The sequence below is a fragment of the Littorina saxatilis genome, linkage group LG16 (genome assembly GCF_037325665.1).
Source record: "Littorina saxatilis isolate snail1 linkage group LG16, US_GU_Lsax_2.0, whole genome shotgun sequence".
NCBI lineage: Eukaryota > Metazoa > Mollusca > Gastropoda > Littorinimorpha > Littorinidae > Littorina > Littorina saxatilis.
Window position 1 is genome coordinate 22153269 of NC_090260.1, and position 15000 is coordinate 22168268.

A 15000-nucleotide genomic window follows, 5' to 3' on the forward strand; every position below is an offset into this window, starting at 1 on the left:
TGATCATAAGGTCGCAGGTTCGAATTCGGGCCGTGACGGACACGGGTCAACTTCACGTGCAGACATAGAGACGGAAGCCATGTCCCACCCCCGTGTCACCACAATGGCACGTAAAAGATCTTGGTCATTCTGCCATAAGTGCAGATGGCTGATACCACCTAAACACGCATACACTTGTGTATCTCATCAAAAGCGGTGAGGGCATAAAAAACTCAAATTATTATATAACCCATATCATGTCCTTAAGAGGCGAAATATTTATCCTGTAAGCATTCTCTAGCTCTTTCTAACACGTATTGCTCTCGTCACCTCTACAGGTCAGCTGATGGACAGCGGTCAAGCGCGCCTGTGACCATGAAGGTGTCCATTAACCAGGTCAACACGGACAGGCCAAGCAGTTCTGCCCCTTCCCTACTGCTCCGGGGGTCAAGTCTCCTCCTCCTCTGTGTTTTACTCGCTGCCTTGCGTGTTCTCAACTGATTGTGTCGTCGTTCACGTTTTTCATGACGTCATGACTTTTTGTTAACGTTTTTTTATAGTTTTGTTTGTTGTTGTTTACTTTTTTTAGCACTTTTTTTTTGTAAAGGCAACACTTCATCTCGTGTGAACGGTTCAGCTCACCATCTCAGATCTGAGTCAGGCTTTTACATGGGACAAGACTACAGGTTTCAGTAGAATGTAAAATACCCAAAACGAACAGGCAGGGTGCTCTGTGCACAGAAGAGTTTTTTTTGTTTTTTTAAATATATATCAATTTTGTAAAAACAACTTTTTTTTAAAGAATTTAATTCATAAAAAAAAATAATAATATAATTATAATAATAAAAACATTCTTTTATAGCGCTCAGACTACACGACAGTGAATGTTCGTGTGCGTTCAATCATAAAAATGCCCATTTGCTATGTACAGCAAGCAGCCAGTGTGGTCATTTTTTGGATGTGTATAAGTGGAAGAATTGTCTTATTCCCTGTAAAAGCCTGACAGGGTCTGAGATGGTGAGACGGACTGTTTTAACGAGATCCCTTGTTGCCTTGACATCATCATTTTCAGTTGTTACATCAATGAAATACAAAACAAAGAGAAATGTATCGATTGAACACTGGATTTCCTTTCTTTGAGCCATGTGATGTCAGAGACCGACACAAACTTATATTCGGGTGGTTAGCCGATACTACAAGATAGTGCATGTTTGTGTGCGTTCAATCATAAACACAAAAAGGACTTCTAACCAGAATCGATCGATACATAAATGTTATTTGTATTTTTGACTATGACATTTTACACAGATCTCAACAGCCATTGTTCACCTCGACCGCTAGCGCGGTCTCGGCGGAACACTAACTGTCTCGATCTGTGTAGAATATCATATTTTGGTGAAAAATTCAAATAACGCAAAAAATAACCAATGCAAACAGTGCATTGCACCAACTTTGTTACCTCAACTGAAGCATTCATTTCCCTGCCATTGTATTGAAACTTCCTACACCATATAAGACACTCAATTTAGCTATATATATCTGGCACACTGTTTGGATCCAACATTTCTTTCACTGGGGTAACGTGACTGCCGCTCAAATAAAGGGTGACCCCAAAGTTCGACCTGGCAAAAAACCGTAAGGTAACAATGAACAAATCGACACAAATTCTGAATAGGCACAACTTGGCAACTCACAAGGAGAAAGTCAAATTAATTATCAATCCAGAAAACGTTGTTTTGTTAAGTTAACGTGCGTATTTCTCATGGTGTGCCATTCCAACTGATGCAATTGTAGATTGAGCGAGCGATCGAAAACGAAAACAAGAGGCGAAGCCTTCAAGGCTCACGTAAGAAATCGACAAACAGTAACACAAACTCAATCACTCCGTCACACATACACACACACACACACACAACACACACACAGTAAGCATAGGTGACACTGTGCAAGAAAGCGAGACACTAGATCTAGATCTGTCTGTCTGCATGTAGCCTGCTTACAGGGACACGACTGCCAACTAGTCTCGGCCCGCTCAAAATAACAATGACCGAGACTTTCAGTAATTCCTTCGCGTGACGTCTAACCCTCTTACGTCATAATGTGACGTCTTCAAATGACGAAATGTTAAAGTTTCTACCACAGACATACACACGCACGCACACACACACGCACGCACGCACAGACAGACAAAGTTACGATCGCATAGGCTACACTTACGTGAGCCAAAAACTGTGCGTCGATTTTGAGAGGTGCCATATCAAAAAGCGCTGTATTTCAGCATTGACCCGGTGGATTGCTTTGACAATTTTCAGGATCTTAATTCGTATGCCTACATAAGAGACGTACTTCAGGTAAAAATTCGGATCGTTACATGAGGGCCCCAAAGGGTTTAAAATCGTGATCGTGATTGGCGTTTTTTGACCTTTCTGTGACCGTGATTGCCGAAATTTCCATTTCTGTGATCGTGATGGAACTTTGCCCGTGATCCGTGATGACAAAAAAATCAAGTCTCGTGATCGTGATCGTCATTTGTGTTCGTGATCGTGATGGGCATTATTGCAAAGCATTTTATTTTCAACGTACATTTTTCACAGCTGTATCACTCTATGATCCTCTATTCGTCAAGGTGTTTGTGATCGTGAAAACAAAAATCAAGGTAACTGTGATCGTGAAAGCTAAAATTTCCCTTCCCGTGATCGTGATGATACCCCCCCTTTGGGGCCCTCTTACATGTATTTGTACAGACGTTATGCGATGTTCTGTAAAGAGTTTTTCATCCCGTCATAGGATTGTTGACTTTCAATTCAAAAGAACGTTCATTCCCATTAATTAAAAAAAAAAAATCATTTTTAGAACTCGCGTTCTTTTTGAGTTCTTCTTTTGCTTATGAAGAATCCTTACAGTAATTCTCACTAATTTTGCAATTCTTGACGTTTTAAATGACTACACCACTAAGATGTCAACGTGGTTGTTTTTTTCTGCTAAAAATCATGTGTATGTGTGTGTGTGTGTGTGTGACGGGCAGACTTATGTCCCTGCAATATTACATGGCCTTTCTTTCTTTGCTTTGACATGAAGTTAAACGTGACATTGTTTGATTAGACGTATCCTCCGAAAGCGGCGTGTGGCTGCCTTAATGGCGGGGTAAAAACGGTCATACACGTAAAATTTCACTCGTGCAAAAACACGAATGTACGTGGGAGTTTCAGCCCACGAACGCAAAAGAAGAAGAAGAAGAAGATTAGACGTAAACTATAGTTTTCTAAGAATTACTTGTCTTCTTGTTTGTGTCTAAAATTTAAATTGTTCTTTTGGTTGTATTTCTGTTTATAATTTAACTCTGCTATATTTGAAAGACTTCTTTCTCACACGAATGTGGCTTCAGTTTCTCGCAGAAACACACGTATTTGAGCGCACGTATTTGTGATGTTAAAAAGACGTCAAAAAGCTTTAACAAAATGTGTTTAAGACCTTTTGAGGGTGCAAGAAAAAAGTTGTTATTTTATCTCTGAAATGAATAGTTGTGTATGTAAATGTAGAGGATTATCAGAGGATTATCAGAGGATTATCAGAGACAATCACTGATCTTGTTGATGCCTGTAAATCTTTTTCTGAAATCCACAGAAAAAGTTACCTTTTTTCCAGTTTGCCATTTTACACGTTCATTGAATAAGCAGAGTTTACCTATATATCTCTTTTCGCTTTCTTATATCAAAGTGCCATAATGATTATACATATCTACATTGTATTGTATCTACATTGTAATGCATATTCGCAGACAATCCTCGCAAACAATGCTGTCCCACAGTTATGTGCACATTTTACTTAAAGAAGCCTTTATTTTTCGTACAATACATGAATTAAAGCAGTGAAACCTAAAAGAAAATTCACGAATCTTCGAATGGCTCTCCACAGACGCCCCACTTGGAGGGTACAGGCCTGAGGTACACGAGAAATGTACCACCCAAACGGGAGCCAGCCGCCGTGTTGTATTGGTTGAAACTGAGATTTATTGTGATTTCAACCAATCAGAATCCGCGCTTTGTTCTCTCCCGTTTGGGTGGCACCCACTTCCGCTTCGTGCGCCTCGGCCCTGGGATCCCAAGCCCCCTTCAGTGGACTTTAGAGTGTCACAAGACCAGGAGGTTCATATTCTTGCTTTCGGCAGGCACATTCCTCGCTGACACGTGATCTTTGAAGCGCTCATTTCAACGCAATGACCACTTTTGGAAGTTCTCTAAGCCCTTCAAAGAAACCGTATGGTCATAACGGGTAGACTGACTCCGTAACTTTGCGTCGGCATTGATCCCACAGAACATTTTCTGAAAACATTATGGATATGTAGTGCGTCTCGGGACCCGCTCTTTTCAGATTTAGTGCGTCTCGGGACCCGCTCTTTTCAGATTTAGTGCGTCTCGGGACCCGCTCTTTTCAGATTTAGTGCGTCTCGGGACCCGCTCTTTTCAGATTTAGTGCGTCTCGGGACCCGCTCTTTTCAGATTTAGTGCGTCTCGGGACCCGCTCTTTTCAGATTTAGTGCGTCTCGGGACCCGCTCATTTCAGATTTAGTGCGTCTCGGGACCCGCTCTTTTCAGATTTAGTGCGTCTCGGGACCCGATCTTTTCAGATTTAGTGCGTCTCGGGACCCGCTCTTTTCAGATTTAGTGCGTCTCGGGACCCGCTCTTTTCAGATTTAGTGCGTCTCGGGACCCGCTCTTTTCAGATTTAGTGCGTCTCGGGACCCGCTCTTTTCAGATTTAGTGCGTCTCGGGACCCGCTCTTTTCAGATTTAGTGCGTCTCGGGACCCGATCTTTTCAGATTTAGTGCGTCTCGGGACCCGCTCTTTTCAGATTTAGTGCGTCTCGGGACCCGCTCTTTTCAGATTTAGTGCGTCTCGGGACCCGCTCTTTTCAGATTTAGTGCGTCTCGGGACCCGCTCTTTTCAGATTTAGTGCGTCTCGGGACCCGCTCTTTTCAGATTTAGTGCGTCTCGGGACCCGCTCTTTTCAGATTTAGTGCGTCTCGGGACCCGCTCTTTTCAGATTTAGTGCGTCTCGGGACCCGCTCTTTTCAGATTTAGTGCGTCTCGGGACCCGCTCTTTTCAGATTTAGTGCGTCTCGGGACCCGATCTTTTCAGATTTAGTGCGTCTCGGGACCCGCTCTTTTCAGATTTAGTGCGTCTCGGGACCCGCTCTTTTCAGATTTAGTGCGTCTCGGGATCCCCTCCGTGACATTTCCTGTGTTTTTGTAGGTGCGTCTAGGGCACAGGGACCCACTGTTCGGGGAAAACTGCCTTTAGACCTTGTTACAGGGCTCCCCAACTAGTGGGTCCCGGGACCCTCAATTATCATGTTTAGGGGGTCCAAGGACCCCTCAGTGGAAAGTTAGAGCGTGCCTCAAACCGGAAGGACTATTGGCAGTTCCGTGAAACCTTCATAATAATGGTTTTGGTGAACTCAGGTTTGCTCTGTACATTTGGGTCGGTAGAGACTGGAAGGGATTGTTCTCGTTTTCGAAACACAGCCACCAAGTGTAGGTTCTGGTCCATTCTATGTGGACACTTAGCAGGCGATTAAATCATTACCGACGGTACGCATGGTAATACACATTTAATGCGTCCTGAGACCCGCTGTTTTCACGTTTAGTGCGTCACGGGACCCCCTTTAAGAATTTCTAGTTCGGTTTTGGGGATTCTATAGTGCGTGTAGGGCGCATAGGACGCACATTTTGGAGAGCCCTAGCTGTTGTTAAAGGTACCGTTCTTACCGCGTACAGATCTATCTTGGCTTTATTGTGGAACATAAAAGACACACTCCTTCTCGCCGTCACAGATCTTCACAGGATTTTACCCTCCCTCCACCAAATAATTCATCAACATATACTTCCACTGTGCAGAGGGCACCCAGGCTGTTCAGTTTTGGTCTGTGTCAAAGTGGAGTGCTGGTCTTATCCCATTTAAACAAGCCTGAGCGCAAATGTTTTCTCCAGACTCGGACTCAAGGCGCAGGGATCTATTTATGCCGTGTGAGATGGAATTTTTTACACAATACATCACGCATTCACATCGACCAGCAGATCGCAGCCATTTCGGCGCATATCCTACTTTTCACGGCCTATTATTCCAAGTCACACGGGTATTTTGGTGGACATTTTTTTTTATCTATGCCTATACAATTTTGCCAGGAAAGACCCTTTTGTCAATCGTGGGATCTTTAACGTGCACACCCCAATGTAGTGTACACGAAGGGACCTCGGTTTTTCGTCTCATCCGAAAGACTAGCACTTGAACCCACCACCTAGGTTAGGAAAGGGGGGAGAAAATTGCTAACGCCCTGACCCAGGGTCGAACTCGCAACCACTAGATTGCCAATTTTTAAAGTCTTAGGTATGACCCGGCCGGGGTTCGAACCCACGACCTCCCGATCACGGGGCGGACGCCTTACCACTAGGCCAACCGTGCCGGTCTTAAAAGGGGGGGGGGGGGGGTCCACAGTATTGTACAATTGAATATAACATTGCTTACATCACATTTTATTCCTGAATGCAAACGATGTATTGTAAAATTTAATGTAACATTGTTTACACCACATTATATTCCTAAATGCAAATGATATATTGTACAATTGAATAAAACATTGCAAACACCCAATTGATTTGTGTCATTCGTGACGCCTACTGTACGCGTACGGAAACAGCAGAGAAGGGAAGGTAGGGTCCCACCGCACAATATTCGTAACAAGAGATCAGCACAAAATTAATGTCCAAAGAATATTTCGTACTTGTGTGTGTGTGTGTGTGTGTGTGTGTGCGTGTGTGTGTGTGTGTGTGTGCGTGTGTGTGTGTGTGTGCGTGTGTGTGTGTGCGTGCGTGTGTGTGTGTGTGTGTGCGTACGTGCGTGCGTGCGTGCGTGTGCGTGTGTGCGTGCTTACGTGCGTGCGTGCGTGCGTGTGTGTGTGTGTGTGTGTGCGTGCGTGTGTGTGTGTGTGTGCGTGCGTACGTGCGTGCACGCACGTGTGTGTTCGGCTACCCAAGCCTCCAAACCATTACAAGGTGGCGACGCTTTCTGGGGGGGCCGAAACTAGAACCCAATGACTATGGTGACCAAGACTCAAGAATCACGTCACACAGCCACAACGTCATCATTTGACGTCACGTTTGTCGTCAAGGAAAGTTCTTCATTTCCGAAGCAGAACAAAATGTCGCCGCAGAGAATGTGAAGAAATTCAACGCGTGTGTTTGGTCTTCTAGCTCGTCAACTGAAAAATTCAGACGCACAGGAGAATAGCTACTCCTTAAAGATTGCAAGTGATGCACCTTTTCTTCAGGAATGTTGACGTTTTGTACAGCGGATAAGTGCTGTCTGTAATTCCGGAGACTCATCTGTCAGTGTTGAACTGACACTCGACACAGACTTTGTTTGTGAAACGATACCGTGTATTGTGTCTGTCAGTGACCATTCATCTGAACCCAGGAATACAGTAAACATCAACTTGCAATCTTTATCAAACATGACCTCAAGCCCCAACCTGACATTTACAAGTGGGACCTGGCTTAACTTTTAACCAGCAATCTCATCATCAACTTTTGTCGAGAATTAAAAAAAAAACCCACTTCGCCACAGCAAAAATGTTGGAGTTCATCGTGACGGTAGTCATAGCAGCACAGACGATCCGCTCCTGCCTGTGCGCGAACTGCACAGACGTGGTGGTAGACCCCGCGGAGCTGTCCTTGCACATTTTCATCAGGCAGTTCCCGGGGGCCTGCGAGGACTATCCCAATAACACCATGACACTGACGTGCACCGCCAGGGTGGAAGGTTCGCCGACGATGGTGACGGTGTGGGAGGACTGGACGTGGAGGTGGAGGGAGGGTGAGGGAGAGGAGTGGCAGGCGGTCGACTCAGAGAAAAACACCTCTCACCTAGATCTTGAAGGTCAGTGCCAGGACATTGGTTCCGCACATAGACTGTATTGCTGGGGTCTATTTGACATTTCTTTTGTAATCTTTTTTCGATATCTTTTTGCTTTTCTTGTCTGTCTGTCTTTCTCTGTCTGTCTGCCTGTCTGTCTGCTCTCTCTCTCTTCTCTCTCTATCTCTCTCTCTCTCTCTGTCTCTGTCTCTCTCTCTGTCTCTGTCTCTGTCTTTGTGTGTGTGTGTCTCTCTCTCTCTCTCTCTCTCTCTCTCTCTCTCTCTCTCTCTCTCTCTCTCTCTCTCTCTCTCTTAATTGAGCCTGATGTCGACCTGGCAAATTCGCGAATTCTTTTTGACGAACAATCAGTGCCAAAGCTTTGTGCAGCCAGCTTCCTGAAGTAGGCGCCGCGGTGTCGACTTCATCCTATTAATTTGAGGCTTTACTCAAGATTGTTGCACATTTCATAATTATTATGCATTTAGAGTCAGACATTAAAATAACGCTCTGCTTTTTTGATCGAGATTCTCTCATAAACTTTCCAGGAAACCCTGTAACAATGATCCCCTAGTTGATGATGAAAGTCGCTTGTTCATTTCAATGCTTGCTTTTCTCTCAGGCACCAGGAGAGTGGTCCCGTATAACTCTCACTTACTCTTGTTATGTTATATGAAGTCTTATATCGCGCGCGTATCTCCAGACTCGGACTCAAGGCGCAGGGATCTATTTATGCCGTGTGAGATGGAATTTTTTACACAATACATCACGCATTCACATCGACCAGCAGATCGCAGCCATTTCGGCACATATCCTACTTTTCACGGCCTATTATTCCAAGTCACACGGGTATTTTGGTGGACATTTTTTTTATCTATGCCTATAGATACAATTTTGCCAGGAAAGACCCTTTTGTCAATCGTGGGATCTTTAACGTGCACACCCCAATGTAGTGTACACGAACGTGACGAAGGGACCTCGGTTTTTCGTCTCATCCGAAAGACTAGCACTTGAACCCACCACCTAGGTTAGGAAAGGGGGTAGAAAATTGCTAACGCCCTGACCCAGGGTCGAACTCGCAACCTCTCGCTTCCGATCGAGCGCAAGTGCGTTACCACTCGGCCACCCAGTCCCCAGTTGCACAGTACATGTTGTATGCATTTAGAGCGCTTACACCCCTTCGTTTCTCAGATCTTAAAATAGCGCTCTGCCTCATTTGGTTTGATAAGATTTACACATCAGACTTTCGAGGCAACCCTAGCTGTAACACTGTTTTTGCTTGTTGTTGTATTCGTGAAAAAAACCAGTCTTGATCTAAGGGCTGTGTCCGGTCAAGAATAACAGCTTATTCCTGTGTGTAACTGTACGTACATGTTAGAGTACTAGTGCCTTGAAGAATAAGGAACATGTGCGCTTGCAGCGATAATGAAAGTAGCTTGCACTGTTTCTTTCAATTGCTTGTATTTCTCTCGGGTGCCAGGACATTGCAACTCTCACGTACATTCCATATATATGTATGTTAGGACCTAGTGTATTATATGACAGGGAGGGGCTTTCCAAATCTGGCATAAAGTCACGTGACTTGCTGAGAACTAAAGGGAACTTACTTCAATCCTTTCTGATGATTATTATTACCTCCCTTTCGCTGGCACAAGTCACGTGACTGCTGAGAACTAAAGGGAACTAACTTCAATCCTTTCTTATGATTACTATTACCTCCCTTTCGCTGGCACAAGCCACGTGACTACTGAGAACTAAAGGGAACTTACTTCAATCCTTTCTGATGATTACTATTACCTCCCTTTCGCTGGCACAAGTCACGTGACTGCTGAGAACTAAAGGGAACTAACTTCAATCCTTTCTGATGATTACTATTACCTCCCTTTCGCTGTCACAAGCCACGTGAATGCTGCGAACTAAAGTGAACTAACTTCAATCATTTCTGATGATTACTATATATTATGATAATGTAATAATGAAAATTATAATAATAATAATTGTCAGTAAGTACTGGTGTCCCATGACTGATGTGAACCAGTTGATTGGCTAATGGCGATGCGCTAAAACTGTTAGCGCACTCCAAGAGTGCGCTAACTTTTCCACAGAGCGTATTCTTCCGCCCTTTGCCTAAGCGAGACTGTACTCTCATCCTCAGAATTAATAAATGACATGTAGCTTATATTCTCCACAATACCAAATGACCATAAATTTCCTGCTTCTCAATTAAAGCAGAAGTGTTTTTTTCTGACAGATTGCATGTGCCTGTGCAACAGTTGCCACTGATCTAAAAATAGAACCCGCTGTGTCTAATTTGTCAGTTTTGACTTGCAAAGATTCTTCTCATAATTATGCCGTGATAGTGGCATGTAGCTTATTATCCACATTACGAAATGATGAGTTAGTATACAATTCCCAGCAGCTAACAGAAAAACTGTTATTCCGATAACGTACCAGCTAGATCAACATTTGGAATATACGTAGCAGACTACACTGAAATACGACTGCATCAGTTCAGTAAATGAATGGTTTCCGACCAGAGAGAAACGAAAAGCTGGGTCATTGTACACTTTGCTCACTTTCCTTGTAGAGTTTCTGAGGAATGCGAGCAAAGTGTACAATGACCCAGCTTTTCGCTTTGCTGCTGAGCCTGACAAAAGAGGTCACGATCAACGGGAACGAACACGTCACGATGTTTTCAATCGAAAGTCGACCATTGATGACAATGGAGATAGTGCTGATGAATCATCCGTCAGTATGCCCCATACACAAGACGCAACACTCTCTGACAGAGTGTAAAGCTTTCAGAGCCAAATCTTGGCAGGAGCGAAAGACTTTCCTGAAAGACAATAATATTTGTTACAAATGTTTGTCGTCAAACACACACATAGCAAGCAAATGCTCAGCCGTCGTCATGTGTGGCAAATGCAACAAAGGCCATTTGACAGCAATGCGCCGTGAGCCTGCGCGACCCCAAGCCCCTTCTTCGGAGTACGGCGGGGAGGGCCAGAGAGAGGAGGTCGTCAAGTCCAAGTGCCCACGGCTGTGTGGAGATAACAGTGGCAGCAGGCCCTGTGGCAAGGTTATCTTAGTCCATGTGTTTCCAGAAGACCAACCAGAGAGAAGCCAGGAAGTTTACGCAATGACGCATGACGGGAGAAGCAATACTCAAGTCAATTAAAATGGTGACACTATCTGCGCACAGTTTGTTGTTGAGTTTCTGAACGAACATGGAGGCAGAACAACCAGCATTTGGAAGACTGACTCGATCGACTCTGTCATACGTAGCAGACTACACTGAAATACGACTGCATCAGTTCAGTAAATGAATGGTTTCCGAATTATTATTTCAAGGCAAGAACAATCGTAATCGAAAACGTGTAGGGTTCAGAACGTTCTTACTATATATAAGACTTATTATCATCCTGCCTCATGCGTGCAGACTCAGTGCAGACTGCAGTGGTTCGATTGCCCTAGCCTAGCAGACGACATAAACCCCGCTCAGCAAATTAACATGTTGGGCAAATGTGAACGAAAAAACGATGGGAATATAATACGTGTAGGGTTCAGAGCATTCTTACCGTTCATATTTTAGTATCAGATCGCAAGATACAACACGAGAAATATGCCACATTTATTTTGAAAATGTGCTAACCGTCGAGTCCTTCGGGGGGTAGTCAATTCAAGGGGAGTCACTCCGCACAGTCCATCCATCGAAGCTCGACTGGAGGTTTCGAATCGCAAATGACGAAGAGCACAGTCCTTTCTCCGAGTTCAAATGAGGTCTCTCTGAAAGATCATCACTGTTCAGCTTAACGCTACACTGGAATTAACCAACAGAAATTAAAATGCGTGTGACGAAAGCACGAAACACTTGCGACACCCCACACAAAAGTAGATCGTATACGACCTGACCACACAGTTATGCCTATTCAAATGCGCGTAGCAAAATGTGCGTTTGGAATCTTCTTTTTTCTATGGCGGTACTGACAATATCGTTATTGAAACAATCCCAGTGCACTAAGGGATTTATAGAGCAAATCTCGAAAAAAACACTATTGAACTCAGCGCTATGCGCTTCGTTCAATAATGAATTTTCTCGATTTGCTCTATAAATCCCTTAGTGCACTAGGATGTCTCAATAACTTAAATAATAATAATAAGAGCTTTTATAGCGCGAACGAGAGTAAATTATGATCTCCGCGCTTTACATATTATTAACTATGAATAAAACCATAATATTTAAACATCAAATACATACACAATCTAACAACATAACGTAACAATAAACGTACAGCAACACATTATCCCCTTATGGACGATATCGTGCAATAGATGCACAACTCACAATGAATCTTGTACAATGAACATTGAAAAATTGAACAATTATCTCCCTTTCTGTCTCAGGCGAGTGTTCCAGCACGACCAACTCTACTATTATGATTGAAGACGCTCTCACCAAGCCCGAGGACAGTGAGTTCTGTTGCCACGTGTACCACCACTCGGGCTACAACAAGACGCTCAGCGAATCCACCATCAAGCCCTTTCTCTGTCAAAAACGCGGAAATGAAAATACGGTTAGTATCATAGTATGTCTCTCATGCATCATCCCCCCACACACACTCTAAAAAAAAAGAGAAGTAAGAAAAGAAAAGGAAAAAAAAAGAAAAGAGAAAAAAAACCAAAAAAAAACACCACGAAAACTCTGACGTAAAAGGCGAAATAAAGTGCAAAAAGACGCCACGATACCCAATAAAAAATTATAAATAAAAAAAATTTAAAAAAGAGAAAAAACCCAAAAACAATGAGAGTTCCTCAATGTATGTATCTCTGCTTCATCGTTCTTTTAAGGCGTGGTTAAGGGCCATGTGGATCGTCGCGTTGTGCTTTTCCCTGATGCTGCTCCTCTTTCTGGCGGCGATAGGGATCTTCGTTTACTGCCATCGTAAGAAGATGGCCACCAAACGTACCGCCAGGAAGGAACAAGAGTACAAAGAACGACTCCACATGCTCAGCTTTCAGGTAGGGTTTGGAAACTCAAGACTCAAAATTCTAAATTGTACTGTCCTTATAAAAACAAGGAATATGACCATGCAGTGTCGGGTGTTTGCAGACATAAAATACATCACATTTACTATGAATTAAGAATCTCTATCCGTCTCTCCCTCAACCCCTCTACCCCCCTCCTACCCACCCCTCTCTCTCTTCCTCCCTTTCTCTCACCCCCACCCCTCTCTCTCTCCCCATCCCGTCTCTCTCTCTCTCCGTCTCTCCCCCACCCTCTCTCTCCGTCTCTCCCAACTCTCTCTCCCCCTCTCTCTCCCCCATCTCCCTCCCCCTCTCTCCCCCTCTCCCTCCTCCCTCTCTCCCACTCCCCCCTTCCCGTCCCTCTCTCCCCCACTCTCTGATCATGGTGACACCACAACATACCTGTCCTTGCAGATCATGCACGACGTGGCGCAGGATGACCCGCCGCCCGGGATCGAGGAAGTCCAGGACGCCCAATCCAGTCCGTTCTCGGGGTCATCCGTAGACTCCATTAATGCCTCCGACGCCCGCTTCCAGCCCTGGAACAGCATTCATGAGCAGAATCCGGATCAGCCCAGGGAGATTGGTTCCAATGCCTCTCTAGGCCCATCTCCCCAAACCTCTCAGGAGCACCCCAAGGAGAGTGGTTCCAATGCCTCTCTGGGCCGATCTCCCCAAACTTCTCAGGAGCACCCCAAGGAGATTGGTTCCAATGCCTCTCTGGGCCGATCTCCCCAAACCTCTCAGGAGCACCCCAAGGAGAGTGGTTCCAATGCCTCTCTGGGCCGATCTCCCTAAACCTCTCAGGAGCAGCCCAAGGAGATTGGTTCCAATGCCTCTCTGGGCCGATCTCCCCAAACCTCTCAGGAGCACCTCAAGGAGATTGGTTCCAATGCCTCTCTGGGCCGATCTCCCCAAACCTCTCAGGAGGTGCCCAGGGAGATTGGTTCCAATGCCTCTCTGGGCCGATCTCCCCAAACCTCTCAGGAGGTGCCCAGGGAGATTGGTTCCAATGCCTCTCTGGGCCGATCTCCCCAAACCTCTCAGGAGATGCCCAGGGAGATTCGTTCCAACCCCTCTCTGGGCCGATCTCCCAAAACCTCTCAGGAGCACCCCAAGGAGAATGATTCCGAAGCCTTCCTGGTCCGATATCAGAAGGCGCGAACGTCATTTGTCGCGATGGCCTCCATCCCGTCTATAGAAATTCAGTCGGCCTCGAGCTCCTCATTATTTTCTGAAGCCACGTTCCCCAAAGACTGAATAAATGGATGAATGAATGGATGTCCGAATCTCACCAAGCCCAGGAGAAGTCAACGCCATTGGCCGGTACGGCTTCAATCCCGTCTGTAGAAGTTCAGTCGGCCTCGAGATTTCGTGATGAGGTCAATTTCTCAAGCCACGTTCCTCTGAATGAATGAATGAATGAATGAATGTCCGAATCTCCCCAAGCACCAGAGGCGCCAACGTCATTGGTTTGCTACAGCCTCTATCCTGTCTGGAGAAGATCAGTCGGCCTCGAGATCTCGTGATGAGGTCAATTTCTCAAGCCACGTTCCTCTGAAGGAATGAAGGAAGGAATTTCCAAATATCCCAAAGCCCCAGATGTGTGCCAAGAGAAGACGTGATGTTGAGAGGTGAACGGCAATAGCTGCTGGCACCACCGGTATATTATCTACATGTCAGATCATTCGCTTGTGCTGCTGGTGAATATTACGGTGGAAGATTCAGGGCCTCCAGCTGTGTCTCTGTGTGTGAATGAGGTGAATAAAAAAACCCTCAAGGATGTTAGGTTATTGCAACGTTTAATTTATTGACAGAGAAAAACGTTACACGCTACAGTACGTCGACCCTGTGGTGTTTTAAAGAGACAGACAGACAAACACTTGTGATACATATTATGAACTTGCCAGATGCTGTAGAGCTAGTCAAGCAACGATTTGGAACAACTTTAAGAATGTCAATGAGGTGGCTTGGCAAATTGACAGAATGTAAATGAGGTGGCTTGGCAAATTGACAGAATGTAAATGAGGTGGCTTGGCAAATTGACAGAATGTAAATGAGGTGGCTTGGCAAATTGACAGAATGTAA

General features: G+C 44.8%; 2 protein-coding genes and 1 long non-coding RNA gene across 4 annotated transcripts in view; 2 read left to right on the top strand and 1 right to left on the bottom strand.

Moving 5' to 3' along the window:
* The window catches only part of LOC138950616 (beta-hexosaminidase-like), a 10062-nt gene extending 9333 nt beyond the window's left edge, over positions 1-729 (top strand). Inside the window, exon 7 of the mRNA XM_070322324.1 lies at positions 318-729. Within this exon, the coding sequence (XP_070178425.1) occupies positions 318-480 (163 nt within the window). The 3' untranslated portion in view covers positions 481-729. The remainder of the gene's footprint in view (positions 1-317) is intronic.
* Positions 1-15000, bottom strand: part of LOC138950620 (uncharacterized) — a 130591-nt gene that overhangs the window by 21293 nt on the left and 94298 nt on the right. The window lies entirely within an intron of this gene.
* On the top strand, positions 7106-14812 carry LOC138950618 (uncharacterized). 2 transcript variants are annotated; one of them, XM_070322327.1, is made up of 3 exons: positions 7106-7914; positions 12292-12906; positions 13327-14812. In XM_070322327.1, the coding sequence occupies exons 2-3, from the start codon at positions 12703-12705 to the stop codon at positions 13708-13710; spliced, it is 588 nt and encodes a 195-aa protein (XP_070178428.1). In that variant the 5' UTR covers positions 7106-7914; positions 12292-12702; the 3' UTR covers positions 13711-14812. The 2 variants fall into 2 exon arrangements, with proteins under 2 accessions (XP_070178428.1, XP_070178427.1); XM_070322326.1 differs by lacking the exon at positions 7106-7914 and having other exon boundaries at positions 12066-12906.